Consider the following 14600-nt stretch of genomic DNA (forward strand, 5'->3'; position numbering starts at 1 on the left):
GGTGCGCGGTTCGGCCAAACACTAAGATTTTACAAGAAAAGATTGCAATAGCGCCACTTCTAATAATTTTCAGGCTGCTATTTCATCAAGAGGAGGACATGCGAGCAATATGCTAAAACATTTGAACACACAGCATGCAATAATAATAAATGAAAGTCAAGTTTTTGAACCGCTCCGATCTAATAATCCCAGCCGCAGTAATGCGAGTACTTCAACTGATTACAACAGGTACTAACTAACACCGCCTATCATATTAGCGCGATTATTTATTAAATTGAAATGAATGCCTTCTCATTTAGATAAGCATGACGTGAGACAGTTTTCTGACTGGCAGCTCCAGTTCACGTCTGCTACTAGACGAATGTCACCGAGCAGCAACTAAGTTTGTGGTCAAAAGCTTGCACTCTTTTTGCTACAGTAAACACTCCTAATTCTCGGTAGGTGAATGTTCAATTGTAGTCAGAGAAAAGTTGTCTGTTTTCCACCCACCAGATTGTGTCTGTCATTATATTGTACAGGTGAAACTTAAAAATGTTTTAATATGGTGTAAAAGCCCATTCATGTCAGCAATTAACTTCAAATGTGAAAGTAATATGTGATATTAACTCATCACATGCACAGTGAGCCTTTATTATCATGTTGAGGATCTTGTGATAGATTTTTATTTTATCAAACAATTGTATGTAATAAAAGATAACAAGGAACTTGTTTTAATATTGTGTTATCGTTAAACTGTCAATAGCATCTACCATATATTAAAACATTTACAGTTAATGGATGGCTGGACATGTCTTTGGTTTCGGGCAATCTCATTCATGGATATTAGCTATCGGCAGTATCAAACCCTGATGGTAACACCACTAATTTTAATAAAGTACTTTTCATAGGCTGTGAGTCATTAATATTCTGTTTTAGAGTGCATATATACAGGGTGTTCTCCAGTTTAGTTTGTTGAAGAGCTACTGCTATGGCTTGCTACATTGCTAACATCTTCGCTGCTAACGTTAGCTGTAGCTACAGTCCGACTGTGTGGTTAAGCTGCTTCAGTGGCAAACAAAATACTTACCAACAAAGAAGACAAATCACTCTACCTTTATCAATGGTGCCATCAGGGTATTTTTGAAAAGTAAATTGCATATTTATTGAAACAACAATTTGCTAAGAGTAGTGGAGGCAGCAGAGATTCCACTATTCGAGGCTCCTCCCTCAATATAAAACAGGATGTCCCAAATTTAACCCTTTTGCTTTCTGACATTTGTGATTTTTAAAAAGTAGCCTCGGACTCATTCATCATTGGATTGTTTGTGTTACATGTATGCAGACGGAGGTTATCAAGGGACCATGTGGCAACGTGGGAATGACGTTCAGGCATGTGCCAGCCAGTGAGGGCGATGCGGTACATGTCAGCATTGAGACGGTCACGCCCAATTCCCCTGCAGCTTTGGCAGACCTACAGCGAGGAGATCGCCTCATCGCTATTGGAGGTCAGAGATTACTTCTGTTTAGTCCTTGCACAATGCATTGATGAGGATTTGAATCTGTTTAGGAAAAAGTTTAAGATAATCACAACACAATATATTTGGGGTTATTGTTTATTATTATACAATAATAATTGAATGGAATAATAATTTCCTTTGCTTCTGTTGACAGGTGTCAAAGTGACTTCGTCAGTTCAAGTGCCCAAACTTCTTAAGCAGGCTGGAGACAGGGTAGTGGTTCTGTACGAGAGGCCAGTTTCCCATCAGACTGCCTCCCTGGGAAGCTTGGGAACGCCTCAGGAGGGATCTGGGCAGCTAGAAGAACCAGGTTTCATATCCCATCCAGGGGGGTATGAAGAAGATCCAGCCCCCATCACCACCTTGTCTGACATATCTGACAGTAAAGACATGGACTCTGAGTTTGAAGAGTTGATTGTCGACTCCAAACCCAGCCAGAATGTTGGCCCCACTGATACTAAGGAGGAAGTCTTACTTACAGTAAACCAAAGCCCTAAAAGAACCGTGGCCACCTTGGCTTCTAAACCACTTGGGACCATATCACCCATCCTTAGCCGCAAGCTAAATCTTGTAGGTCTCCAGTCCCCGCTAAAGCCTCAAACTAAAGAATCACCAAAGCCTTTACGACAGAAGGCAAACAATGATTCAGTAGATAGTTTACAACGTCCCACTGTACCCCCTCCACCCCCACCTTCCCGTCCCCCAGTGCCTCCAAGACCTCAAATACGGTTGTCATCTGTCTGCTCAGAAAACAGTTTTTCTGACAGTGTTGATTATGCTATTAACACTCCTGCCATTTCTACTGTGACCACTACGATCTGCGCTTCTGAGAAGTCTGACGAAAAAGCTCCTCTAACTGGAGCTAGTGAGGACACGGCTGTCTTTGAGAAGATAAGTGTCAAGCAGATAGAGGCCAAGTCCAACAGGCCATCAGAGTCAAGTGATGAGATTTCGGTCTCATCCATCACCAGCAGCAAGGCTGACCAGGCAAAGGACAAAGTTTCAGAGAGTTCCTGCAGCACACGGGACAGTCTAGAAGATCACTCTCTCTGGGAATCCCAAGAGACGATGTTTCGCAATCAGACAGCACGTTGGCCTAAGGCCTCTGCTGTGTTTGATGTGGAGAGCAACCATAAGTACCTTAATGTGGCCCTTTGGTGTAAAGATCCCTTTAAACTAGGCAGTTTGTTGTGCCTGGGTCATGTCAGTCTTCAGCTGGAGCATGTCGCCCTCGAATGTATGGCAACATCCTCAGCAGAATATCAGAGCACGTTCAGGCTTGGGCCTCCGGAACCGAGAGCTAATGTCAGCCGCACTGCACTACGCAGCCTCAGTGCCCACAAGGGTTTCAATGAGAAGCTGTGTTATGGAGACATCACGCTGAATTTCTGCTACCTGGCAGGGGATGAGTTTGACTATGCTGGGCCGGCTGAGAGAGAGCGAGAAGGCAGTCTCCATGATGATGAGCTAAGGGAGAGGGACCGTATTGCCACAGCGCCTCGTGATGACTTGGCCTATGGCGCCGTGCAGCTGGTCGAGGTGCGCCACAACTTTCAAGACACCCAATTCCAAAATCCTACCTGGTGTGAATACTGCAAAAAGAAGGTGTGGACCAAGGCGGCCTCTCAGTGTATGATCTGCGCGTATGTATGCCACAAGAAATGCCAGGATAAATGCCTTGCTGAAAATCCCTTTTGCGTGGCAGCAACAGAACGTCGAGGAGCTGACCCCGATGCCAAGTTCACCATTAATCGGGCCACTGGCTTAACCCGGCAAATCATCAACACCAGCTCCCGTCTGCTTAATCTCCGGCAGGTCCCTAAGACTCGTCTGGTTGAGCAGGTACCTGATGTGGTACCTGGAGTGGTTGACCCTTCCCCAAAGCATACTCCCAACACTTCAGACAATGAGAGCAGCGACACAGAGACCTACACAAGTGGTGCCAGCCCCTCCAAGCAATCAGCTGGTAGTGGGGGAAGCAGCAAACTTGTCCGCAAGGAAGGCGGTTTGGACGACAGCGTGTTCATTGCTGTCAAAGAGATTGGCCGGGACCTCTACCGAGGTTTACCCACAGATGAGCGTTCCCAAAAACTGGAGCTGATGCTGGACAAGCTGCAGCAGGAAATTGATCAGGAGTTGGAGCACAACAACACTCTTCTGTTGGAAGAGAGAGAGACCGCAGATCCGAGGCATAAAGTGCTGATCAGTTCAGCTCTGTCCAAGTCCGGGGAAAGACTCCAGGCACTCACTCTGCTCATGATCCACTACCGTGCAGGCATTGAGGACTTGGAGTCGGTGGAAAGCACCTCTCCTTCCGAGCAACAATGTTTTAAGGGCAAAGGCGATGCACTGGACGACGAGGCCCTGACGGGAGCTGAGGTCTATGACGGCGACATCTGCAGCCCAGCAGAGGTCCAAATGTTGGATGACATTACTGAGGAACAGATCTGTGTGGAAGCTCTTCACTGAACACAACTAGAACGAGACAGAAGAGGAACAATTTTTGGGGTGTGGTTTGAAAGGGTCTTACCGTCCATGTGGGTTATTTTGTGAAAAGGAAATGCAGGTGGGATTTGCATAAAACTGTTGCTGATGGCTTTTGCACACCTTTTGTGTCCATGCGTTAAGATTTGAAAGGGAAGTCCAACACTCGCCTGAGTGTTGCTGGTATGTTCTTCAATCAATTATGATCATTTGAAATGTCTTTGTAAAAAGTTTGAGTTCTTTTTTTTGTTTATTGTCAAAGTTAGATGGACTTCAGCAGAGCACATGAAAATCAAATATGGTATATGATGCCGTTGTGGTCGGAGGTTTACTTCCATTGATCAGGGTAATGAAAATCATTTGACCCCTTAATGATTATTAAATGTATTTTTCTGTGTTGGAAAAACTCAATCTTCAGTGACTTTTAAAAACAAAAATTGGATATACAAATAAGACACATAGTCAAATACAGTATGTACTGTACATTAAGTGATGAGGTTTACCCCGAGCAAAGAAATTAATAGTTGATAATTGTTTTTTTATTTTAACTGAGTGAATTTAAGAAAAAATATATATTACATGAAGTTTTTGAATTGATTTGTATTTATTGAGTGAAATACTGTAAGTATTTGATTCCCTACCAAGCAGCAAGCAGTGTTACCCTACAGAATGTTTGTGTGTGTGAAACACACAAATGAGTCCCGTGCCTTTAAGAAAGTACTCCTAATCTTAACTGATTTTGTGTATAAAATACACATTCAAACCTCTACACTACTGTGGGAAAGCCCAAAGAGCTGACATCAGCGACAAGCCTGGAACAATAATAGATAAGATTTATATAACGTTTTTCTAGATACTCAAAGCGCTTTACAGCAAGAACAGAGAACCCATCATTCAGTCTACATTCACACACTGATGGTGTTAAACTACTTTTGTGGCCACAGCAGACGGACTGACTGGCTGCCAATTTGCGTCCCGCCGACCACCACCGAACACACCAAACTTTGACAGCGGCACTGGGAGCAAGGTGGGTGAAGTGTCGTGACCAAGATAGCGGAAGCATGATTCGTACCAGGAACCCACACGTTTCTGGACAGCCGCTCTACCGTCTGAGCCACGCCACCCTTGGGACTACAAGAGCAGCAACAAGAAGTTTGGTGAGAAAGAGATCACTCTTGGTGTGATAATTGATAGATTTCAGAAACAGAAGGTTACAATCAATCACTCTGGCTCTGGAGCTTCATGTAAAAGTTCACCTGGAGTCAGAATGATTGTGATAATAGTGAAGGAGCATCCCAGAATTCCAATGGAGGACATGAGATGATTTTAATCCATTTAAAACACTTCCCTTGTGGTCTGGATAATATGTATTTGTTATGCTTTGGTGTAAATTTTGCTCCACAGTCACCTTTTGAACCTGTTTTTGTGAGTTTGTCTGCATGATGTTCATTGGTGGAGGCGTTCCCAGATTGCAAATGAAACGATGCTCCGCCCTCTCCAAAAATATCATAATTTATCTTTTGAAAATGTACACTGTTGGAATATACAGTATATCTTGAAGACAAACGTTACGACCATTTTTCTTTCAGACAGTCAAAAATAATCTTCATAACCATTATATAGATTCACTGGTCACAACAGTAGGTACACCTGCACACTCTCCAATTGATTCCGAAAACAGCCAGCATTTTAGTGTAAATATGCGCATGCGAAGGTTAGATAAAAATTATAATTAATTCTACTTTATCTTGTGTTTTCTCAAACCACGTAATGTTGCCATTTTTTTCGCCGGAGTTTATTACAATTCGTACTTACTGGTTCATGTTGACAAAACAGTCCTGTGTAAAGTGTCGGTAAGACAAATAAGCACATGCATTTTTACAGTGAAAACTCCAAAAATAAGAATATCATGCACAGGTTTAATTATTACAATAATGAGATTTACAAGGTGAAACTAATGTATGACATGGGCTCATACAGTGCATACACCGCTTCACTTTTTCCACATTTTGTTATGTTACAGCCTTATTCCAAAATGGAAGAAAATCATATTTTTCCACAAAATTCTACGGACAATAGGCCCTTTTCCACCAAAACTTCAGGTACTTTATATTCCTGTAAATTTTTGTTATTGGAACTATAGGTTCCTGGAGAGGTGAGTGGCTTGTGTCTCCACCGCATTTCACGGTTCAGGGTAGTTTATACAAATCAGATGTATGAGGGAGGGATTTAGTATATTTCTACACTCACACCATGTAAAATAAACAGACAATATTTGGTCATATGTATTTTACTAAAGTGTTAGAAAAATGAAGTACAAAGCAATAATATACATAACGATATGATTTTTTAATAAAAAAATAAGTGTACCATGCCTCTTTTGTCTGCAATGTTCAACAATCAGAAAGTCGTCCGCTCAGTAAATGATGAATTCATGTGGGTCAGGCGATTCATTGTGGTACATTTCAGCTGTAAATAAAAATATGTTTATCTTACGCCGACAACACAAACACATCAGATTTAGCTTTAGCTTGTTAGCATTAGCATTAGCATTCGGTTCACTAGGGTCTAGACTAATGGCCCAACTATTTTTATAACATGTAATAAAGTAAAAAGTTTGTATTTGATGTGATTTACATCCGTTCCACTTGTGTATTGCCGCCTTTATTTTACTTTTCTCCTACGACGTCTGCAGCTGAGGTCGCCGCATTGAGTCTTGCTTTACACTTCATACTCTTCTGTAAATACATTTAAAAGAGGATGTCCACTACTCGAAGCTTTGCGTAGTAAAATGAAGTTTGTAAAAAATAATAAACCATAAAACTGCATGTAGTTTAAAGACTACGGCTGAGTACAAACAGTGTAAGATAGTTCCACTGATGAGCGTTCTTCAGCACCACAGATGCCACACAAAAGTTCCTTCAAGTCGAAATTTCCTTCCGTTCTTCTTTCTCTACGTTGTCAAGTATGTTGTCTTAGAAATACACAACAAATAAGAAATAAACAAGTCTTGCATTCTGTAATGGCGGTTGTGTGTTCGGGAAAAGTTTTAGGAACGCCCCCAACTGTGTTCAACCAATCGGCGGTCGACGGCACAGCCCACCCCCGACAAGGTCCTAGGAACCTTTCAAAAGTCCTACATCCCTGGCAGAAACTAAAATTAAAATGAAAAAAAAAAAAAATCATATTGTCATAATGGGGTATTGTGTGTAGACTTTTGAAGACAAAAAATACGGCTGAAACATAACACAATGTGGAAAAAGTGAAGCGCTGTGAATTCTTTCTGAATGCACTGTAGCATGCAACTCAAGATATTTCAAGCCTTTTTTATATAATTTTGAACCTTTAGTTAAAAATTTCCAAAAACTGTAAGCCAAGATCATTAAAATTCTAACAAATACAGCCTTGACATATCTCCTGTAATGAGTTTATATCTTATATTCATTTTATATTTGAAGTTGAATATGGACTTTTGCACAACACTTTAATTTTTGGAGTTTCACTTGTAATCCGTAAACATCAGAGAAGGCGGGAGGGCATGAAACAGTAAGGAATAAGGCAGGCATCAGTTTTGCTGCGGAGCAGAATGGAGGGGCCGGCAGACAACATACTGTACATTCGAATGCCCACATAAGTATTGTGATCCCGTTCAATAAAAACAGAGGCAACAACTGGAATGAAGAGGCGAATGTTTATTTGCTTCACGAATTAAAAGAACAGAATATTTTGAAGTGCATCAATAGTGGGGAATAGAAACAGAGATTTATTTAAGAAGGTAGTAAAGAAAATTGTGAATACCTGCTTCATTTGGACTCCAGAAGAAATATGAATGAGATCACGGAATAGAAATAATCAGGTATTGTATAGGCAAAGAACAAAGTGTACACAAACCTCTTTGTGATGCATTTGTGGTCTTCAAACTGATTAGCAATAAATCTGTATTGCACACAATTGGCAAGCTTGTACAAAACAATAGAGGGCTTTGGCCTTATTTCCCACAATTCACTGCCGGTAGCCATGTTGGAAGGCTTTGTTTGAAAACAAGCTCATTGTTGTTGCTCATTCATCCAGTGATACTCATAATGCCGACGACATGTGCTATTGTCAACTGCCCAATCGAGTTGGGAGAGATAAAAATTGGTTTTTAACGCAATTTTAAGGTTTTTCTGGACGGGGAAGTGGCTGAAAAGAAGAGTAAACGGCAAAGGCGAGCATGGATCTAATGTGATGTGCTATGAACAACTGTTTGTTCGGATTATTTCATTAAAGGTAAGCTATGAATAAACCAGGTCCCCACTCTGGAGCCAGGCCCAGGTCAGGGGCTCGTCAGAGAGCGCCTGGTGGCCGGGACTTCCTCCACAGAGCCTGGCCGAGCGCAGCCCGAAAGAGAGACGTGGAACCACACCGCCGCAGACCCACCACCTGCAGGGGAGTCCATGAGAGTGCAATGCTATGTGGACTGGGTTGCAGTCAAAGGCAAATGCCCTGGCGAATGCTCCGACAACCCGGTTATCAGTTGAGAGGGGTTGGACTTTGCTCAATGCTGGAGTTGCCGTGGGGGATAGGCGGCAAGCATGTGTGGGCTTATTTTTTGCTCCCCGACTTGGCCCATGTGTGTTAGTCAGCCACGGTGAACAAGAGGATTATTTCCCTGCACCTTTGGGTCGAGGGACGAGCTCTGACTGTGGTTTGCACGTATGCACTGAATGGCAGTTCGGAGTACTGCCATTCCTCGGCCTCGGCAGCACTCCCTCAAGGGCCTTCTCGGGGGCCCTTGAGGGAGTGCTGCAAGGCGTCACCCCTGGGGACTCTGTTGTTCTACTGGGTGATTGCAACTCCCATGTTGGGAGCAACAGTGAAACCTGGAGGGGCATAATTGGGAGGAATGGCCTTTCTGATCTGAATCAGAGTGGTGTTATATTATTGGATTTCTGTGCTAGCCACAGTTTGTCCATAACAAACACTATTTTCAAGCATAAGAGTGCCCACAAGTGCACGTGGCACCAGCACACACTAGGTCACAGGTCATTGATCGACTTTATAGTCATTTCATCAGACAAGTGGCCGCATGTCTTGGACACTCTGGTGAAGAGAGGGGCTGAGCTGTCAACTGATCACCACCTGGTGGTGAGTTGGATCAGCGAGCGGGGGAGTATGCCGGACAGATCTGGCAGGCCCAAACGTTCAGTGAGGGTAAGCTGCAAACATTTGTCAGAGGCTCCCGTCTGCCAGATCTTTAATTCACACCTCTAACAGGGCTTCAACTGCATTCTGAACGAGGTAGGGGACATTGAGTCCAAATGGGTGTGTTCTGTACCTTTATTGCTGGTACTGCTGTTCGGAGCTGTGGTCGCAAAGCGGTTGGTGCCTGTCATGGCGGCAACCCCCGAACCCAATGGTGGACTCCAGAGGTAAAGAGGGCCATCAAGCTGAAGAAGGATTCCTACCAAGCATGGCTCGCCTGTGGGACCCCCGAAGCAGCTGACAGGTATGGACAGGCCAAGCAAGCCGTGGTCTCACCCAAAACTCGGGCATCGGAGGAGTTCGGGGAGACCATGGAACACGATTTTCGGTCGGCCTAAAAGAGATTCTGGCGAACCATCCGACGCCTCAGTAGAGGGAATCAGAGCTCTGTCCACACTGTGTATACTGGGGTCGGCAACCTGCTGACCATTACTTGGGATATAGAATCTCCTTAATCCTACAGATACACCCTCCGTGGAGGAGGCAGAGTCTGAGGTCACAAACGGCGACATGTCCATCACTGGAGCCGAAGTTGCGGAGGTAATCAAAAAACTGCCCAGGGAGAGGATAAGATTCGCCCCGAATACCTTACGGCTCTGGATGTTGTGGCACTTTCGTGGCTGACATGTCTCTTCAACATAGCGTGGAAGTCTGGGGCGGTGCCTCTGGATTGGCATAACAGGGTAGTGATCCCCCTTTTCAAGAAAGGGGACCGGAGGTGTGTTCCATACCAAAGACTATAAAAATGGGACCCATAACCTCCCTGCTTGGCACTCAGCAACAAAGGGTTGGAGTTGGGGGTTAAATCACCAAAATGATTCCCGGGTGCGGCGCCGCTGCTGCCCACTGCTTCCCAAGGGGATGGGACAAATGCAGAGGACAAATTTCACCACATCTAGTGTGTGTGTGACAATCATTGGTACTTTAATCTTTAATCTTTAATTATAGCGGGATCACACTTCTCAGCCTTCCATGATATGTCTATTCCAGGGTGCTGGAGAGGAGAGTCCGGCCATTAATCAATCCTCGGATTCAGAAGGAACAATATGTCGTGGAACATGGGACCAGATTTATATGCTTGCTAAGATACTGGAGGGGGCATGGGAGTGTGTTTTGAGGATTTGGAAAAAGCATTCATTTGTGTCCCTTGCGGTGTCCTGTAGGGGGTTCTCCAGGAGTACAGGGGCCAGCGTCCGTTGTTTCGGGCTATTCGGTCCCTGTACAATCGTAGCAGGATTATGGTTCGCAGTGGCGGTAGTAAATCAGACATGTTCCCAGTAGACGTTGGACTCCGTCAGGGCTGCACTTTGTCACCGGTCCTGTTTATTATCTTAATGTACAAAATTTCTAGGCACAGTCAGGATGTGGAAAATTTCCAGTTTGGTGGCCAGAGGATCACATTTTGGCAGATGATGTGGTCCTGTTGGCTTCATCAGGACCTTCAGTATTCACTGGGTCGGTTTTCAGCCGAGTGTGAAGCTGCTGGGATGAGGATAAGCACCTCCGAATCTGAGGCCATGGTTCTTAGTCGGGAGTGAAGTTCTGCCTCAAGTGGAGGAGTTCAACTATCTCAAGGTCTTGCTCACGAGTTAGGGAAGAATGTAATGTGAGATTGAGAGACGGATTTGTGCAGCGTTGGCAAGGATGCAGTCACTGTACCGGTCTGTTGCGGTGAAGAGGGAGCTGAGCCAGAAGGCGAAGCTTTCGATTTACTGGTCAGTCTATGTTCCCACCCTCACGTATAGTCACAAGCTTTGGGTAGGTCGAGAATACAAGCTGTAGAAATAAGTTTCTTACGCAGGATGTCTGGGATTACCCTTAGAGATAGGGTGAGGAGCTCGGTCATCCGGGACAGGCTCAGAGGAGAGCCGCTGCTCCTTCATGTTGAGGAGCCAACTGTGGTGGCTTGAGCATCTACGACCGATGCCTCCTGTACGCCTCTCTGGTGAGGTGTTTCGGGCATGTCCACCCGGGAAGAGGCCTCGGGGCAGACTTAGGACACGCCGGAGGGGCTATGTCTCATAGCTGACCTGGGAATGCCTCGGTGTCCCCCCTTTTGAACCAGAGGTGGCCGGGGAGAGGGAAGTCTGTGCATCATTACTTCAACTGCTACCTGGACTCGAATAATCTAATGACTCTGATTATTTCTCCATCGTACCAAAGCTGGTTCAATGTCATTTTCCACTGAATACTTTGGAAATATCACGCATGCATTACGTAGCGCTATCGTTAACAATGACTTACCTAAACAAAGCCTTCCAATACGGCCGCTGGCAATGCATTGTGGGCTAGTATAGCAAAAAAGATGAAGCCGTCTATGGTAACCCTTATTTGAAGTAGTACCGGAGCACCATCGGTCTTATCGGATTTAAAACTCCTCTCATCAATCCACAGATTGTGTTGAATGAACTTTGTGACATTTGATAGTTTTCTTTCCATTCTCCGTCCGAAAGTTCCTTCAAAACCTCGATAATTTATTGATGCTGTCTGCTATTTGCCATCAGCACAGCCATTAGAGGCGTAATATTTGCCAATATTACAGCGGGCATCATGTGCAACAAAAACTCGGGTGTTGATGACCGAGTAACAACAAAAATGCCTTGTTTTGGTGGGACGTTGTAGGTCAACCTCAAAAGCAACTCATTAATCAAAGCTAAAAGGAAATAAGCGCCCCCAGTGTACGGGAGGCACACTACGTATGACCAATAGTCACATCAGAGAGTGTGCACGGACACTGGGACTGAACATGTCGGTGTGAAAATATAAAAAAAGGAACTATTTGAGAAGTCAGATTAATTTTTTGCATGGAAACATAGTCACTGTATCCTAACTGTGTGTGTTCATACACAGTGTGGCGCCGCTCCCCTAAATTAATAATCATCACCAGGACGAGGCTGACAATGTTACATACCGAGTAAGAACAAGCAGGAGCAGACAAGAAGGCATGCTAATTGCTGAGGTAGCTGCTAAACTACTTTGAAACAACTGAATAAATAAGTTTAAGATGTTTAGAAGGTAGCGTGTTACAGCAGAAAGTAAGCAGTTATTAACAAGTAAATGAATTAAGTTACACAGAGGATAACGCCACTTATTTCCTTCCATCTGAGGCCAACAGTGTGAGTCTTCTTCCAGACTTTGACAAAGTGCTGACACATCGAAATCACTTGTTTGAGAAGATGTTTTTGGAATTTTCTGTTATTTAGAAATGTTTCCAAAAGACCTTCTGTAACTCTTACAATCCTCCTTTTAAGTGCTTGTCGATCCAGTGGTTTTCAACAAGCAGCTGCAGTCAATCATGACCACTAATGATAAGTTCAAAGGATTTGTCAACTTAAAATATATTCTGGAACCTCCAAGACCAATCATAATAGGATTTAAGGGACTTTGTGTACTGTAAATATTTAAATAATGTGTGTATAATTCACACCTTGTGTAAATTAGATCAAGTCCAAAATAAATTCCAAATAGGATCAAATGGATGGATGCCCACAGTTCAGTGAAAATATACGTTTTTTTTAACATTATGAACGTTAATGCCTGAGATGAAAGTATGTCCATTTCATCAGTTATGTCATGTGTGTGAAGGGATGGGCACCAAGTTCGGTACTTTTGTAGGTACCGACTAAATTCTGTCGGTAGTACCGAGTGCCAGTTCACGTTAAATCAAACGGTTCAATATTTCAATACCTTTGTTGCACCTGATGTCACGTCCAGGCGCAGACTCAGCATCGACTTGTTCGTTGTATATTTTGGGGTCCATGTAGGGATCTTCCGATCATTCTTTTTTCAATATAAAATCGACACTCAAAAAACGGAAATATGAAAATTATTCGGTATTCGTTTTTTCATTTTACGTCTGGAAACAAATATTGGAAAAATATATATATATATTTTTTTTAGTTTTGGTTTTGTTATGAATAACGAATGAACGGAAGGTCGAGAGTAAGGCTGCACTTTTCAAAATGCGCTCGCTCTATGCTAATATACTTTGTATACGCCATATACATGCTACTGTATAGCATTAGTGATTTTACATGGCCATTTCAACAACCTCCAAGTTTGGTAATGAAAACTACAAACAGGATGCACGTTACAATCAAACAGCTGGTGTGTAGTAGGTCCGTGTACGTCGCGGCCATTCGTTTTTATGGTTGGAATAGAACAATAGTTTAACATGAAAATCTACTTTTCACGTTTTTTGATTTGGTAATAAAAAATCATTTTGTCTATTTTGATTTCTGAAACAAAAGTTGGACAACTATTTAATGGCACTTTTTTAACAAAGATGTTACTGTTATGCTAAAAACATGCTAAACGCAAAAGAAAAGCTAAAATACTGCTTCCGGTTCAATTTGTCATCACACAGATAACCACGCATTTTTGCATTTTGGATGACCATTTTTTTCGATTTTTGTGTTTATCTGGAAAAATACAAATCCATAAAAGGAAAACAGCACACAATTCAATATAATGGCAATATTTTAATGAAAATCAACCCTTTTTTGCTTGTTTTAAAATCTGCCATATATAATAAAAATCGAAAAACGCCCCTAATTTTGTTTTTTGATTTGCGTTTAAGAATTGGAAATAGAATGAACGGAAGGTACACTGACCGAAACATCCATCCATCCATTTTCTACCGCTTGTCCCTTTCGGGTTCGCCGGGGGTGCTGGCGCCCACAAGTGGAAAACTATTTTCTCTGTTCCCCGTTCAATTTCAGATCCTCGTTTGTGAGTGACCCGAAACAACAGAAGAAAAAGACAAAGAACGGTGACAGTGTAGACAAAACAATTTTTTCACGGTCAAGATTTCCCTTCTGTGTTTATGTCCAGAAACATGGAAAGTGACATATTTTATTTGTTCTCTATCAAGAACGCAAACGTCGCTCTTTTTCAGTTGTTGTTTGTTCCTCATAGACGAGGATCTGGAAAGAGACACCGTGCATGTGCAACCTACGAATATGTCCAAACCTTGAACAGGGAATAGAGAAATTAGTTTTCCACTCATTGTTTTGATTCCCATTTAAGATTTTTAAAAACATAATTAAAATCGGATAACAGATAATGGATGATGATCCGTTTTTTTATTATCAAACCAAAAAACGGGAAAAGTGGATATTTATGTTAAACTATTTCTCTATTCCAAACAAAAAGATGAATGACCGCGACATACACTGACCCTAATAAGCACAATACTTGCAGTATAAACACTTTGTAGGACTTAACAAAATACAAGACTGACACAGTCACTTTAATGGCAAAGACTACTCCCTGACTATGGCAACACACCTAAGACAAGCTGAAATTATTGCATATTACAACTTGTACTCAGAAATGATTTGGAAAATGTACTCACACTAAAGTACTGGAAATTGG

At 42.8% G+C, this 14600-nt stretch overlaps 1 protein-coding gene across 1 annotated transcript in view; it reads left to right on the plus strand.

The window, feature by feature from the left end:
- The window catches only part of pdzd8 (PDZ domain containing 8), a 105280-nt gene extending 91836 nt beyond the window's left edge, over nt 1-13444 (plus strand). The window contains exons 4-5 of the mRNA XM_062058993.1: nt 1322-1484; nt 1651-13444. Coding sequence (XP_061914977.1) covers nt 1322-1484; nt 1651-3965 — 2478 coding nt within the window. The 3' untranslated portion in view covers nt 3966-13444. The remainder of the gene's footprint in view (nt 1-1321; nt 1485-1650) is intronic.
- Nucleotides 13445-14600: the final 1156 nt, after the last annotated feature.

Source organism: Entelurus aequoreus, linkage group LG09 (genome assembly GCF_033978785.1).
Source record: "Entelurus aequoreus isolate RoL-2023_Sb linkage group LG09, RoL_Eaeq_v1.1, whole genome shotgun sequence".
NCBI lineage: Eukaryota > Metazoa > Chordata > Actinopteri > Syngnathiformes > Syngnathidae > Entelurus > Entelurus aequoreus.